The sequence below is a fragment of the Schistocerca gregaria genome, chromosome 2 (assembly GCF_023897955.1).
Source record: "Schistocerca gregaria isolate iqSchGreg1 chromosome 2, iqSchGreg1.2, whole genome shotgun sequence".
NCBI lineage: Eukaryota > Metazoa > Arthropoda > Insecta > Orthoptera > Acrididae > Schistocerca > Schistocerca gregaria.
Genome location: NC_064921.1, coordinates 152,096,108 through 152,111,294, shown reverse-complemented (window position 1 = coordinate 152,111,294; position 15,187 = coordinate 152,096,108). Strand labels below are relative to the sequence as shown.

Here is a 15,187-nt window from a genome sequence, read left to right as displayed (position 1 = left end):
AGTTAATTTAAGGTTACTGCACTAGTTAAGGATTCTGGGAAAAGCGGAAGGTCTAATTGAAAAGAAGAATGTACAGGGGTAACGAGTGCGTACAGCGACAATGGCAATCATTATAGTTGCTTTAGTACATTTGTCATTAACTGTCTACTGAAGCTGGAGATGTTATTCAGTTCTCCAATATAATAAGGGAGGTTATTCCAGAGTCGGGTTCCTTCTACTGGGAATGACTTCAAGAACTTGGCTGAACGATGGAGTGGGACAGAAAGTATTTTAATCTGATGGGGACGGATCTTTCATAGTAGAGAGGACAGAATCTGCGCTTGTCGACTCGCAGCCGGCATAGTAGTGCATACGATGGTGAGATATGATCAAAGAGTCGAGCACCGCAGAAATCATTTCCTAATCAAATTTCCTCAACATCACCTGATTTAATTCGACTAAGTTCCAGCAACATTGTTTTGTATTTGATGACGTTCATCTTTCAACCTCTTTTCAAGATCTCGCCGTTTCGTTCAAGTACTCTTCCAAGTCTTCTGGTGTCTCTGACATAATTATTTTACTGACAAACCTCACAGCTGGTATTTATTGTACCTGAACTGTAATATCCTTTCCAGATTTCTCCCAGGTTTCCTTTACCGCTTGCTCGGAGGGCCGGTTGAATAACATCCGCCAGCAGTTACAGCAGCATTAAGAAGAGAGCGATGCACTGTCAGATACGGAGGCACAGAGGTTCTGCTAACGCAACAGCAAACTTACTGCGATTACCCTCCCGGTTTGGTTCCCTGGTCTGTTAAGTGAAGCGGCTGCCGCCTGTGGGTGGCGGCGCTAGGCCGGTGCCGCGGGCGCCACGTGGACAGACGGCGTGGCGCGGGTGGCGTATCGAGCGGAGTGGCTCTGCGTGGCGTGCCTCATTGTTGTTCAATATGTCACGTGCCGGGGGACCGGGCGGGCGCCGCGCGCAAGACACAAAGGCGCCGCATGAAGCGCGGTAGGCAGCCACGTACCGTCTCGCTGCGAGCACCGTATGTCAACACTTGCTGGGTCATTCGTACTAACGTTTAAACACCATTGAAGCGAAAGAGACGACGCAGAGACTAGTAATGTAATATGAGACATAAGGGGTCACATATGTCTGGCGATACCCTAAAAGTGTATGAAAATTATTTAATTTTCACGGCGTATGTAGTTGATGAAAAGCTATAGGGTTTCCAGGCGGGTAACCGTCTTATAAAATCGCGGCCTTTCGACGAGTGACATACACTACTGGCCATTAAAATTGCTACACCAAGAAGAAATGCAGATGATAAGCTGGTATTCATTGGACAAATATATTATACTAGAACTGCCATGTGATTACATTTTCACGCAATTTGGGTGCAGAGATCCTGAGAAATCCGTGCCCAGAACAACCACCTCTGGCCGTAATAACGGCCTTGATACGCCTTGAGTCAAACACAGCTTGGATGGCGTGTACAGGTACAGCTGCCCGAGCAGCTTCAACACAATACCACAGTTCATCAAGAGTAGTGACTGGCGTATTGTGACGCCAGTTGCTCGGCCACCATTGACCAGACGTTTTCAACTGGTGAGAGATCTGGAGAATGTGCTGGCCAGGGCAGCTGTCGAACATTTTCTGTATCCAGAAAGACGCGTACAGGACCCACAACACGCGGTCGTGCTTTATCCTGCTGAAATGTAGGATTTCGCAGGGATCGAATAAAGGGTAGAGCCACGGGTCGTAACACATCTGAAATGTAACGTCCACTGTTCAAAGTGCCGTCAATGCGAACAAGAGGTGACCGAGACATGTAACCAATGGCACCCCGTACCATCACGCCGGGTGATACGCCAGTATGGCGATGACGGATACACGCTTCCAATGTGCGTTTTGCGATTCGTGCAGGCAGGTTCGTCGTTGAGTACACCATCGCAGGCCCTCCTGTCTGTGATGCAGCGTCAAGGGTAACCGCTGCCAATGGTCTCCGAGCTGATAGTCCATGCGACTGCCAGCGTCGTCGAACTGTTCGTACAGATGGTTCTTGTCTTGCAAACGTCCCCATCTGTTGGCTCAGGGATCGAGACGTGGCTGCACGATCCGTTACAGCCATGCACGTAAGATGCCTGTCATCTCGACTGCTAGTGATACGAGGCCGTTGGGATCCAGCACGGCGTTCCGTATTACCCTCCTGAACCCACCGACTCCATATTCTGCTAACACTCATTGGATCTCGACCAACGCGAGCAGCAATGTCGCGATACGATAAACCGCAATTGCGATAGGCTACACTCCGACCTTTATCAAAGTCTGAAACGTGATGGTACGCGTTTCTTCTCCTTACACGAGGCATGACAACAACGTTTCACCACCTGTCAACTGCTGTTTGTGTATGAGAAATCGGTTGGAAACTTTCCTCGTGTCAGCACGTTGTAGGTGTCGCTCCGGCGCCAACCATGTATGAATGCTCTAAAAAGTTAATTATTTGCATATCACAGCATCTTCTTCCCGTCGATTATATTTCGCGTCTGTAGCACGTCATCTTCGTGGTGTAGCAATTTTAATGGTCAGTGGTGTATTTTCACGGCGTATATAGTTGATGAAAAGCTATAGGGTTTCCATGCGGGTGACGGTATTATGAAACCGCGACGTTTGGGTGAGTGACATATCATCGTCTGGCGTGTGTCGAACTGTCGAGATTTTGCGGCTGCCACCATAGTTATAGCTGCGGTGTGCCCCCCTGCACTTGGCTTCTGGAGGCTGGGTAGGAGAGGCCGACGGGTGTGGTGGGGGTGAAATCGCGGTGGTGTGGGTAGCCGCAGGGTCTCTGTCTGAGCCGGTAGCAGTTACAGCAGCATTAACAAGGAAGCGATGCACCGTCAGATATGTAGACGCAAAGGGCCTGCAAACACAGCAATACACTTATTGCGATTTTCCTCCCGCATTTGTGCCCTGGGCTGGTAAGTGAAGCGGCTGACGTCTGTCTGTGGCAGCGAAGGATGCGGTGCGTAGGCCGCAGTGCGTGGGCCGAAGCCGTGGACGCTACGTGGCTAGACTGCGTGGCGCGGGTGGCGTATCGAGCCGCCAGGAGCTCTGACAGACGCGAACGGTGCGCCCGCTACCCCCACCACCGCGACTTCACCCCCCACCCCACCCACCGGCCTCTCACTACCCAGCGTCCCAGAGACAGGTGGAGGGGAGCACACCGCAGATATAAGAAGTCGGCATTCGCAGAATCTCGACAATTCGCCAGAAGATGACGAGTATGTCGCTCCGTCGAAACGACGCGGTTTAACCATACTGGCACCCTTTTGGAAAACCGAGAGCGTTTCATCAGCCCCGAAAGTGCATGGCAATTGTTGAACATGTGATGTCACCAGATGACATACAACGTCACAAGTTCAGAGATTGAGCGTATCAATCTGCCTCACCTGATCATCCCAACCCAAGTGTTCTCGTCGGCCGGACTCTGGACCCACGTGCGCAACTTTAGAGCGTGGAGCTCTGGGTTCGAGTCTTGCGTCTCGCAGGCCCTCATTGCGTTTGACAATTATTTGTTTACATTGAGGTAAGGTGGATTGTTTTATTTACTGGTCTCATGATCTCTGCTGGTTTATTGCAAAATGCGGTACAATAAAAACTTACCGTACTGTGTTACAAGCAAATGAGGAAGGTAATTTCGCAGTACAGGTAATTTTGCGGTATTCTGTTATAAGCTAGCTGCGACGATCCTATTCAGTGTAGTGTTTCCTGGTTGTACCAACAGATGGCATGACGGTGTATTCTCGAGCAGCGCTACATGACCTGACTAAACAAGTTACTATTGTGTGGCATACAGCACGGTGAAGTAGAGTGATTGTTTTCTTCATAGGTGTGAATCTATTTTAGGTCTGTAATACGCAAGCAGTGTACATTTTATTTATAAACAATAGGTACTATGAGACTTATAAATAATTTGGCTTATTTATTTTGTGAAATACATGACGACAAGGACCTTAGGGAGTTAGCGTTACGACAATCGCATTCCATCTCAGGTTACTCATTTGGAGAGACTGTCAACATTGCTCTTACGTACATCATTTCTACACCTTTCTGCAAGACGGTTGTAGCAAACATGAATGAAGGCAAGTATTTCACACACCTAACTGATGTGAAGGAAAAAACAGGTGCATCACGGACACACTGGTCATTTTGCTTCATACCCTACTAAGACAGCTGCCAAAAACAACTGACTAAGGATATATCCGCATTTGTGAGAATTATTGCAAACATTCAAGTTCTGAAGATGAGGACTGATGCAATAGGATGAACGAAATTGTGTGTTCCGATGTTATCTTACCGCTGCTGCCAAATAACCTTATCTATTGGAAAATTACCTTCCTGTGTATGCTTAAAGGTTATATCCAGTTACGAACAGTGTCAATAATAAGAAGAATGTAACACGTTTATAAAATGTGGCTCACATACGTGGTTACTTAATAAAATTATCTGCAAGATTTTTGTTATTTTGCTCTAATAAAACAATATGTTTCTTAGAAAGTACTGCCATATTGCCTTACCTCACCCTGTAAGCTTCCGAACTGCGTCGTTACCAGTACGTTTTCTTTACTAAATAATGTCTCCAGAAACATAAGGGACAAAAGGAAACAGGCACCAAATAAGAACAGCTTTTGCTTGGTTAAGCGAGGACAATAGTTTTGCAACTTCTGCGTTTGCAATAGATCACATTTACAAAAGATAATTGAAATTTTTACAGGTGCTCGAATGCAAATATTGTATCGCTCAATCGTCCATTCACGCCCAAGCCCATCCACTGCACGTGCGGGGAGGTACGTCATCTGATGACGTCACATTTCTCATCCATTTTTAGGGTATTTTCCGCCATTTGCGACCCCCATGTGTCTTATATTACATTACTTGTCTCAGCGTATCTGCGTCGCTTCGGTGGTTTGTAAATGTCAATAGCAATTACCCTGCAGTGTTCGCTGCCTGTCGCACAGTGTTTCTGCTTCTTCACTCGAGGCATAAACTGTCGAGTACATTGCCAGATGTCGCCCGAAAACATCGGCCGTGTGCTTAGTGACGTCCGATTTCTTCCGTCAGTTTCTGGCGCCACTGGTGCCACGGCATTTCCATACATAAAGCCGTCCTACATTGCGGATTTGCCTGTTAAAATGACGCTGGACGCATGTGGAGGAGCGCTACCTGTCTCGAGAAGAACCTGGCGGATATAGTGCGCAAAATGCTTCAAATGGCACTGAGCACTATGGGACTTAACATCTGAGGTCATCAGTCCCCTAGAACTTAGAACTACTTAAACCTAACTAACCTAAGGACATTACACACGTCCATGCCCGAGGCAGGTTTCGAACCTGCGACCGTAGCGGTCGCGCGGTTCTAGACTAAAGCGCCTAGAACTGCTCGTCCACACCACCGGCTATCATGCGCACTTTCCGTACTTACTGGAACAACTACAAAAATTTCGGAAGAAAGACCGACGCCAGTCGCAATCTGGCATCGAAATAATTCGACAGTGAAAGTGGAAAAGTTGCGCCGGACCGGGCCTCGAACCTGGTTCTCCCGCTTAACGTGAGCGGTTGCCTTAACCATATCGGGCATCGGGACACTCTTCCCGCGCGACCCAAATTCTCAACTGCTCACATGTTACTATTGTCCACTGTCCATTGACGTACTTGCGCGCAGCGGGTCCTGCATTCCCGAAAGAGACTCGGACGCTCTCGTGCATTCGCACTGAAGTTATGAAGGCAGTCACGCGTACAAATGTACTGTGTGCCGTTTGGTAGACTCGTGCGTCAGAACACACACCGAACATGTGTCGTTACATAGTAACAACGCAAGTTTCATGAATGTACGAGACTGAAAAGCGACGATTTGTGGTGACATTGAAGAACAATCCAACTTCGAAATCTGCTTTTTAGTGGAAGAGAGGCCAATCGTAATCACGTCGTATTTTTTTCATTGTATTTAACGACTTACTAAAAAAAACAACTGGAGTTGCCCTATATCTCTTACTAACCCGATTTCTTCTAGACTACCTTTCAAAAGACCGAACAGAGTAGCCCAGTGGTTAACACGCTGGACTCACGTTCGAGAGGACGACGGTTCAAACTCGCGTGCGGCCATACTGATTTAGGTTTTCCGTGATTTCCTTTATCGCTTAAGGCAAATGCCGTGGTTGTTCCTTGGAAAGGCCACGGCCGCTTTCCTTCTCCATCCTTCCCTAATACGAGCTTGTGCTCCGTCTCTAATGACGTCGTTGTCGACGGGGCGTCGAACACTGATCTCCTACTACTAAGAGGTCCTTACGGACTGGTCCTCTTCGATTTCCTTCATACTTACAGGACTTGAAGACCAGCTGCCGCGCCTCATTTTCCTAAAGCACTACGACGTAATTTTTTAAAAAAAACTCGAAAAAAAACCAACTTTCAAGATGGGTAAATTTACGAGCGCTGTTAATTGAAAAATAATTGTACTCTCTTAATGAATTCGTTGGTAGCTCAGAACGTAGCAGTAGCAGCACATCTAACTACAGTTGACTGTTTTTCTTTGAGAAAGAAAGGACAGTAAACTTCGCTATCACGACCATCTTCGAAGGTTTGTCGTCGGCTCTCACTGACACGAATTCTATAGTTGTGTTTATTAACTTTCCACTTAAGTGAAAAGTTGACTTACCACAAAATGCAATGTTCCCAATGAATTCTTCGACGTTATCCGACCGATATAGCATGAATGACGGACTTTTATTTTGTAAGAGTCGATAATATTGCTCTTCAATACTCCAAATGTATCGTGTGATTCACCGCAAATTACAAGTCTGAAGCTGTGTCAAGTAGTACCAAATAACGGATCGATCTGTTCATTTTGCGAATTTGGTCTAGTTCCTGGTATAGTACACAGGACATAATTCTAGTGCTTTCAGATTAAAATATGATGATCATGACTGTTGTTTCGTATCTTTTGTGATGTTAATGAACATAGGGGCTTGTATGAAAGGTGTACATACGAAGTAGTACGATACATTTAATAAAACGTAGGGGAAGTAATGGAAAAAAAAATGTGGGTGGTCAAAGTTACCATGGATTTGGGTATGCATTGATAGGCCTATACTTCCACAACGACGGTCAGCTACAACTCCATTTGTGGTCAGTATTTGAAAACCTCAATAAGACTTTGAACAACCAGAAATAAATAAATTGATCTAGAATTTTCTTAAGCGCTTTATTAAACCTCATAAAAAACGTAGTATGGTAAATGAATCAAACAGTGTCATCCCAAATGAAAAGTATAAATTTAATGGGAAGTTCAAAAATGGAGTACCATACACACAGCTCAAATTTAGCTGAGCCTACTACCTTCGATTTCATCCATCTTATACCTCAATCCTCGTTTCAAAATATCCATTGTAGTTAGAGTTAAGGTTACCTGTTCTTCATTTATCGAGACTGTATCTAGAACTTGTCGCCAAACTAACTTCATTGCTTGTTTCTGGAGGTATTTGGCATTATATGTTACCCATGAATAACTGCCTGAACCACAACAGCTCACAGTTTTACCAATATATGATGGACATTTGCTTTTCTTAGTTGTAGACACATTAACAATTACAAATGAGTCTTTAGCTAAAAACCGATGGTTTAATGTACCTCTCTGTATGTCCTAAAGAACAGTCACCATTTGGATTCAGCAGCCATAGCCATTATAAATTAAAACGCAAAGGAATTACAGACATTGGCTGTGGACGTGCATTGATTGATATCGATGGGGAAAGTTGAAAATGTATGCTGGACGAGGATTCGAACCCGGCTCTCCTGCTTAGTAGACAGATCCTCTGCATACAAAGCCGTCCGGACACAGTGGCCGTCGCAGCTGCACTGACTACCCTAGCACACCTCCGGGTCAGACCAAAATTCTCATCTTGTTGACACATTACTAATGTTGTGCCCCTTGCCTCTTATCCTTATCACTCGCGGCATTTCGCCGATTCCAGTAAGAGTTCGAGTCCGGTGTGCATCTGCAATGAAGAGATCATTGGCCGTCACGCTTTAATTGTACGTATGTATGAGGTTTCTGTTCTTTCAGACATCTTCTATGATAGTCCGTGCAGCTGCTGTGAGCACTGTGTCCGGATGGCGTAGTGCTCAGCGCATCTGCGTAGTAAGCAGGAGCCGGCTTCGAATCATGGTCTGGCACACATTTTGAACTTTCCCCAATGATTTCAATCAATGCCCACTCGCAGCCAATGTCTGTAATTCCTTTGCGTTTTAATGTATCTATTCCTTAGATCCACACTATCATCGGCAGCAACATTGTTGAATAAACTACTTATCTGTAATCTTGGGGTGACAATGATCAGTGGTCAAAGCAACCCCGAAACAGAGAAATCGTGCACATAGTCTCAGAAATCGTAATGAAGCGGCGGATATATACATGTGAACAATAAACTGATCAGTGGCCTGTTTTTGTATGCAATCATAAGTCGCAACAGGTTCGCAAACTTTTGCGTAACAGCGTATACCAAACACCTAAATGAGAGCCAGCGGAGAGCTGTAAAACTTTTGGTGTATTAGTGTCAAAGTAACCACTGCAGTCAAAGTATATCCGGTTGACGGATTCGAACCTGCGACCGTAGCAGTCGCACGGTTCCGGACTGCGCGCCTAGAACCGCGAGACCACCGCGGCCGGCATTTGTGTCTTCACTTCCGCTTTTTCCACAGTCCGTGTTTCACTATCATCCAATGCTGTGCTCCAAACGTACGTTCTCAGAAATTTATTCCTCAAATTAAGGCCTATGTTTGATAATAGTATACTTCTCTTGGTCAGGAATGCCCTTTTCGCCAGTGCTAGTCTGCTTTTGATCTCCTTGTTCCGTCATTTTTATTTTGCTGCCCAGGTAGCAGAATTGCTTAACTTCATCTACCTCGTGACCACCAATCCTGATAGTATGTTTCTCGCTGTTACATTCGTTTTTTCTTCGATTTACTCTCAATCCATTCAGCAGATTCCATAATTCTTCTCCACTTTCACTCAGGATACCAGTGCCATCAGCGAATTGTGTCACTGATATTCTTTAACTTTGAATATTAATTCCACTCTAGTACCTTTCTTTTATTTCCATCATTGCTTCTTCGATGTACAGATTGAACTGTAGGGGCGAAAGACTACATCCCTCTCTGACACTCTTTTTAATCTGAGCACTTCGTTCTTGGTCGTCCACTCTCGTTATTTGCTTTTGGTTCTTGCACATATTGCATATTACCCGTCTCTCCCTATAATTTACCCCTATTTTTCTCAGTACTTCGCACATTTTGCACCATTTTACATTGTCGAACGCTATTTGCAGGTCGACAAATGCTATGAACGTGTCTCGATTTTCCTTCAGTCTTGCTTCCATTATCAACCGCAACGTCAAAATTGCCTCTCTCGTTCCTTTACCTTTCCTGAAGCCAAACTGATCGATATCTACAGTAGCCACTGATAATTTAAATGAGAGTAGGGTGTAGGAATGGTCGAAGTAGACAGGATATAAAATGTAGACTGGCGATGGCAAGGAAAGCATTTGTGAAGAAGAGAAATTTGTTAACATCGAGAATAGATTTAAGTGTCAGGAAGTCGTTTCTGAAAGTGTTTGTATGGAGTGTAGCCATGTATGGAAGTGGAACGTGGTCGATAAATAGTTTAGACAAGAAGAGAACAGCTTTCGAAATGTGGTGCCACAGAAGAATGCTGAAGATTAGATGGGTAGATCACATAACTAATGAGGAGGTATTGGTTGGTTGGTTGTTTCGGGGAAGGAGACCAGACAGCGAGGTCATCGGTCTCATCGGATTAGGGAAGGACGGGGAAGGAAGTCGGCCGTGCCCTTTGAAAGGAACCATCCCGGTATTTGCCTGGAGCGATTTAGGGAAATCACGGAAAACCTAAATCAGGATGGCCGATGAGGAGGTATTGAATAGAATGGCGGAAAAGAGGAGTTTGTGGCACAACTTGACAAGAAGAAGGGACCGGTTGGTAGGACATGTTCTGAGGCAACAAGGGATCAGCAATTTAGTACTGGAGGGCAGCGTGGAGGGTAAAAATCGTAGAGGGAGACCAAGAGATAAATACACTAAGCAGATTCAGAAGGATGTAGGCTGTAGTAGGTACTGGGAGACGAAGAAGCATGCATAGGATAGAGTACCATGGAGAGCTGCATGAAACCAGTCTCAGGACTGAAGGCCACAACAACAAGGGTAGAGTGGTGTGGGGAGGCTGCTGACGGAGGCTGTGCGTATGTTGCAGCGGCGTGTTCCCGTGGCGGCGCGCGACGGCGGGCGGCGCCAGCCCTTGCTCCAGCCCCAGCCAGAGCCGCGCGCACAGCCCCGCGCCGCCGCCGTCGCCCTCGCCCGCCCACGCCGCCCCCGCCGCCGCCTCCGCGCTGCGGCCCGCCACGCCGGACGCCGCCAGGACCGCCCCGGCCACCGTGAGTACCCAACACTCACTGCGCATTCGCGCAGGGTACCTTTATGCTGCACCCTTCCTGCTCGCACACTGTCCACGTATCTTCCCGACGATGAACAAACCCACTAAAGGGTAGGGATAGAAAAAATCGACCACTGGAAACCCATACCGATATTTTAGTTCTGAATAACCGGTATTTTTCGCTGTTTGCTTGGTCTAGGCTGTAACAGGTAGAACGTCCCCTTTGAAAATTGTGATTGACTGTGCTGGAAAACCTCTACGTTATTTGATTTTCATACAGCCGAGCAAAACTGAACGTACTCAAACATTTCTCTGTTTACTTATTCTGATCATCACGAAACTGACACACAATATTTTTAAGCGCAACGCAATCTGACTTTCAATAATCCCCACAAAAAAATGACCCTGACTAACAATAACCTATACGTTTCATGAATCACTTACCTCACAAAAATCTTCGTTACTCGAACTACTGCAATACAGCGAGTGCCAATACTGCCAGCTAAATAAAAGAATCTAACTACTGAAGGCACTAACTACTGATAGACATAGTTAGCAAATGAAAGATTTTGATAGAGAATAAACAATGTATTTACCTTAATAATGTTCGAAAGTCGTAATAAATATACCACTTCATGATATCCGGTATTACAAATTTACTCTTTCTGACGGACACACGTCCAGATCATCCGCTCTCAAAACTCCGCCATCTCTCTCCTCACACCCACCTCTGCTGGCGGCTCACCTCCAACTGCGCAACGCTACGCGCTGTTCACATCCAACTGCCCACTGCAATAGCAAATATTCCAACAATGCAAACCAGCCACAGACTTCACACAGCACAGTCAGTTATTTTCATATAGAGCGCTACGTGGCGTTGCCAACATAAAAACCTAAACAGTCTACTTACAAAGGTGCTTTTTTTTTACTTATAACCAGTTAAAAAATAGAAATGTCAGTTAGCCGTTAGCAGCGGCGCTAGAATTTTTGGTTTTTAAGTAAACCTTTTTTTAAAAAACAACGAGTAATTTTTAGTCGTAAAATTTCCATTGCTTTGAAATATTGCGTTATTATAGAAAATGGGAAAAGCTATCAGTGTTATTTTAACGACAAAACCGACAGAAATGTGAAAAAAAACACATGCTGTGAGAATTGGTTCAGCTTTGCTGAGACAATAATGTACCTACGGGTGTCACTCCAAAAGAAATGCACACGATTTTTATAAAAATACAGTTTTCATTCTGCATATGTGAAAGTTTTACTATGTGTAGATACATCCTTCCTGCTTGTTTTCGAACTTAGTTAGTTCAACCTGTTCCCGTGAGTGGCGCAGTCACAGCATGTCTTCGAGATGGCTGCTACACTTGACGTTCGTCAGAAGCAACGTGCTGTCATAGAATTCCTGTGCTGTGAAAACGAGACAGTGGGAAACATTCACAAGAGGTTGAAAAAGGTGTATGGAGATGCTGCTGTCGATCGCAGTACAGTTAGTCGGTGGGCAAGGAGGTTACGTGATTAAAAGCGGACACGGCAATTTGGAGGATTGTCCTCGCAGCGGCAGGCCTCGTGCTGCACACACTCCAGACAATGTGCAGAGAGTTAACGAATTGGTGACTGCTGACAGACGCATCACAGTGAACGAATTGTCACTCTACGTTGGGATAGGGGAAGAAAGTGTTTGCAGAATACTGAAAGTGTTGGCGTTAAAAAACGTTTGTGCTAGGTGGGTTCCCAGGATGTTGACACTGGCTCACAAGGAAACAAGAAAAACGATATGCAGCGAACTTTTGGAACAGTACGAGAATGATGGAGATGAATTTCTTGGAAGAATTCTGACAGGTGATGAAACATGGCTCCATCATTTTTCACCAGAGACGAAGAGGCAATCAATGGAGTGTGACATCATGCAAATTCACCCAAGGAAAAAAAAATTCAAATTACACCTTCTGCTGGAAAAGTTATGGCTACGGTGTTCTTCGATTCCGAAGGACTCTTGCTTGTTGAAATCATGCCAAGTGGAACCACCATAAATTCTGATGCATGTGTGACGACACTGAAGAAACGTCAAGCTCGACTGAGTCGTGTTCGGCCACATGGGCAAAAGCAGGATGCTGTTGCATTACAATGCTCGGCCACATGACAGTCAAAAAACCATAAAAGCGATCACAAAACTCTGATGGACAGCAATGAAACACCCGCCTTTCAGTGCTGACCTGACTCCACGTGACTATCACCTCTTCGGGAAACTGAAAGACTCTCTTCGTAGAACAAGGTTTGAAGATGATGACTCCCTTGTGCACGCTGCCAAACAGTGGCTCCAACAGGTTGGTCCAGAAATTTGCCGTGCGGGTATACCGGCGTTGGTTCCAAGATGGCGTAAGGCAGTTGAGAGGGATGGAAATTATGTAGGGAAATGAAAATAGTGTACCTCAAAGCATGTATCTACACACTGTAAAACTTTCCAACATGTTGAATAAAGCCGTCTCCATTCGTCCCCCCATTCATGCCTGTCGCGACACCACTGGAGGCAGGCTGCACGGTGTTTGGGCGTGAGCGGAAGACGGCCTAACGGTGTGCGGGACCGTAGCCCAGCTTCATGGAGACGGTTGCGAATGGTCCTCGCCGATACCCCAGGAGCAACAGTGTCCCTAATTTGCTGGGAAGTGGCGGTGCGGTCCCCTACGGCACTGCGTAGGATCCTACGGTCTTGGCGTGCATCCGTGCGTCGCTGCGGTCCGGTTCCAGGTCGACGGGCACGTGCACCTTCCGCCGACCACTGGCGACAACATCGATGTACTGTGGAGACCTCACGCCCCACGTGTTGAGCAATTCGGCGGTACGTCCACCCGGCCTCCCGCATGCCCACTATACGCCCTCGCTCAAAGTCCGTCAACTGCACATACGGTTCACGTCCACGCTGTCGCAGCATGCTACCAGTGTTAAAGACTGCGATGGAGCTCCGTATGCCACGGCAAACTGGCTGACACTGACGGCGGCGGTGCACAAATGCTGCGCAGCTAGCGCCATTCGACGGCCAACACCGCGGTTCCTGGTGTGTCCGCTGTGCCGTGCGTGTGATCATTGCTTGTACAGCCCTCTCGCAGTGTCCGGAGCAAGTATGGTGGGTCTGACACACCGGTGTCAGTGTGTTCCTTATTCCATTTCCAGGAGTGTATGTAGATACTGGCAGCAAGTCAGCTACTTCCTGTTTTCATTACAAAGTTTGAATAAATTACAAGGATATAACTTTTTTCCTTATACACTGAAGAGACAAAGAAACTGGCACACCTGGCTAATATCGTGAAGGGCGCCCCGAAAGCAGGCAACACGCCGAGGCATGGACTCGACAAATGTTGGAACTAGTACTGGGGGGAATTGACACCAGGAATCCTGCAGGGCTATCAATAAATCTGTAAGAGTGCGAGGAACTGGAGATCTCATCTGTACAGCACGTTGCAAGGCTTCCCAGATGTGCTCAATAATGTTCATATCTGATGAGTTTGGTCCAGCGGAAGTGTTTAAGCTCCGGACAGTTTTCCTGGAACCACTCTGTAGCAATTCTGGACGTGTTGGGTGTCGTATTGTGCTGTTGGAAGTTCTTCGGAATGCACAATGGACATGAATGGATGCAGTGATCAGACAAGATGCATACATACGTGTCATGTGTCAGAGTCGTATCCAGATGTATCAAGGGTCCCATATCGCTCCAACGGCACACGCCCCGCACCATTACAGAGCCCCCACAGCTTGAACAGTCCCCTGCTGACATGCAGGGTGCATGGATTTATGAGGTTGTCTCCATAGCCCTACACGTCCATCCTCTCGATGCAATTTAAAACAAGATTCGTCCAATCAGGCAACATGTTTCCTGTTATCGGCAGCCCAGGCGGAACGTAAAGCTTTGCGACGTGCTGTCATCAAGGGTATACGAGTGGGCCTTCGGCTCCGAGAGGTCATATCGATGACGTTTGTTGAATGGTTCGCACGGTGACACTTGTTGATGGCCCAGCACTGATATCTGCAGTAGTTTGCAAAAGGGTTGCACTTCTGTCACGATGAACGATTCTCTTCAGTCGTCGTTAGTCCCGTTCTTGCAGGATCTTCTTCCGGCCGCAGCGATGTCGATGCCTTTATGTTTCACTGTATTCTTCATATTCATGAAATGGTCGTACGGGAAAATCCCCTCTTCATCACTTCCTCGGAGATGCTGTGCCCCATCACTCATGCGCCGATTATAACACCACGTTCAAACTCACTTCAATCTTGATAACCTGCCATTGTAGGAGCAGTAACTACTCTAGCAGCTACGCCTCATACCTGTTGTCTTATACAGGCGTTGCCGATCGCAGCACCGTATTTTGACTGTTTACATATCTCTATATTTGAATTCGCATGCCTATACCAGTTTCTTTGGCTCTTCAATGTATGCTATCGCAAGTTTATTACGGTTCCTCCAGTTTGTAATCTTTTAAAGGAAATGGAGCATTGTAGTTGATTGATTCCATATTTTGTAGAATATTTCAGGACTAGGGATGGTGCCCAACAGTAACACAATTTAATTCTAACGATGACAGTGAGGAACTGCCATTAGGCTAGGTGGGACAAGTCTCGCACGCTGCACGTACACGCGTACCATCTAATATGCCGCGCCACATGCTAATACGAAGTTCACTCCGAAAGAAATGCACACTATTTTTTTTTTAAATCTGTCTT

At 46.2% G+C, this 15,187-nt stretch overlaps 1 protein-coding gene across 1 annotated transcript in view; it reads left to right on the top strand.

Moving 5' to 3' along the window:
- Window positions 1-923: 923 nt before the first annotated feature.
- The window catches only part of LOC126335681 (spermatogenesis-associated protein 13), a 90,500-nt gene continuing 76,236 nt past the window's right edge, over window positions 924-15,187 (top strand). The window contains exons 1-2 of the mRNA XM_049999138.1: window positions 924-988; window positions 10,295-10,475. Of these exons, the coding sequence (XP_049855095.1) occupies window positions 924-988; window positions 10,295-10,475 (246 nt within the window). The remainder of the gene's footprint in view (window positions 989-10,294; window positions 10,476-15,187) is intronic.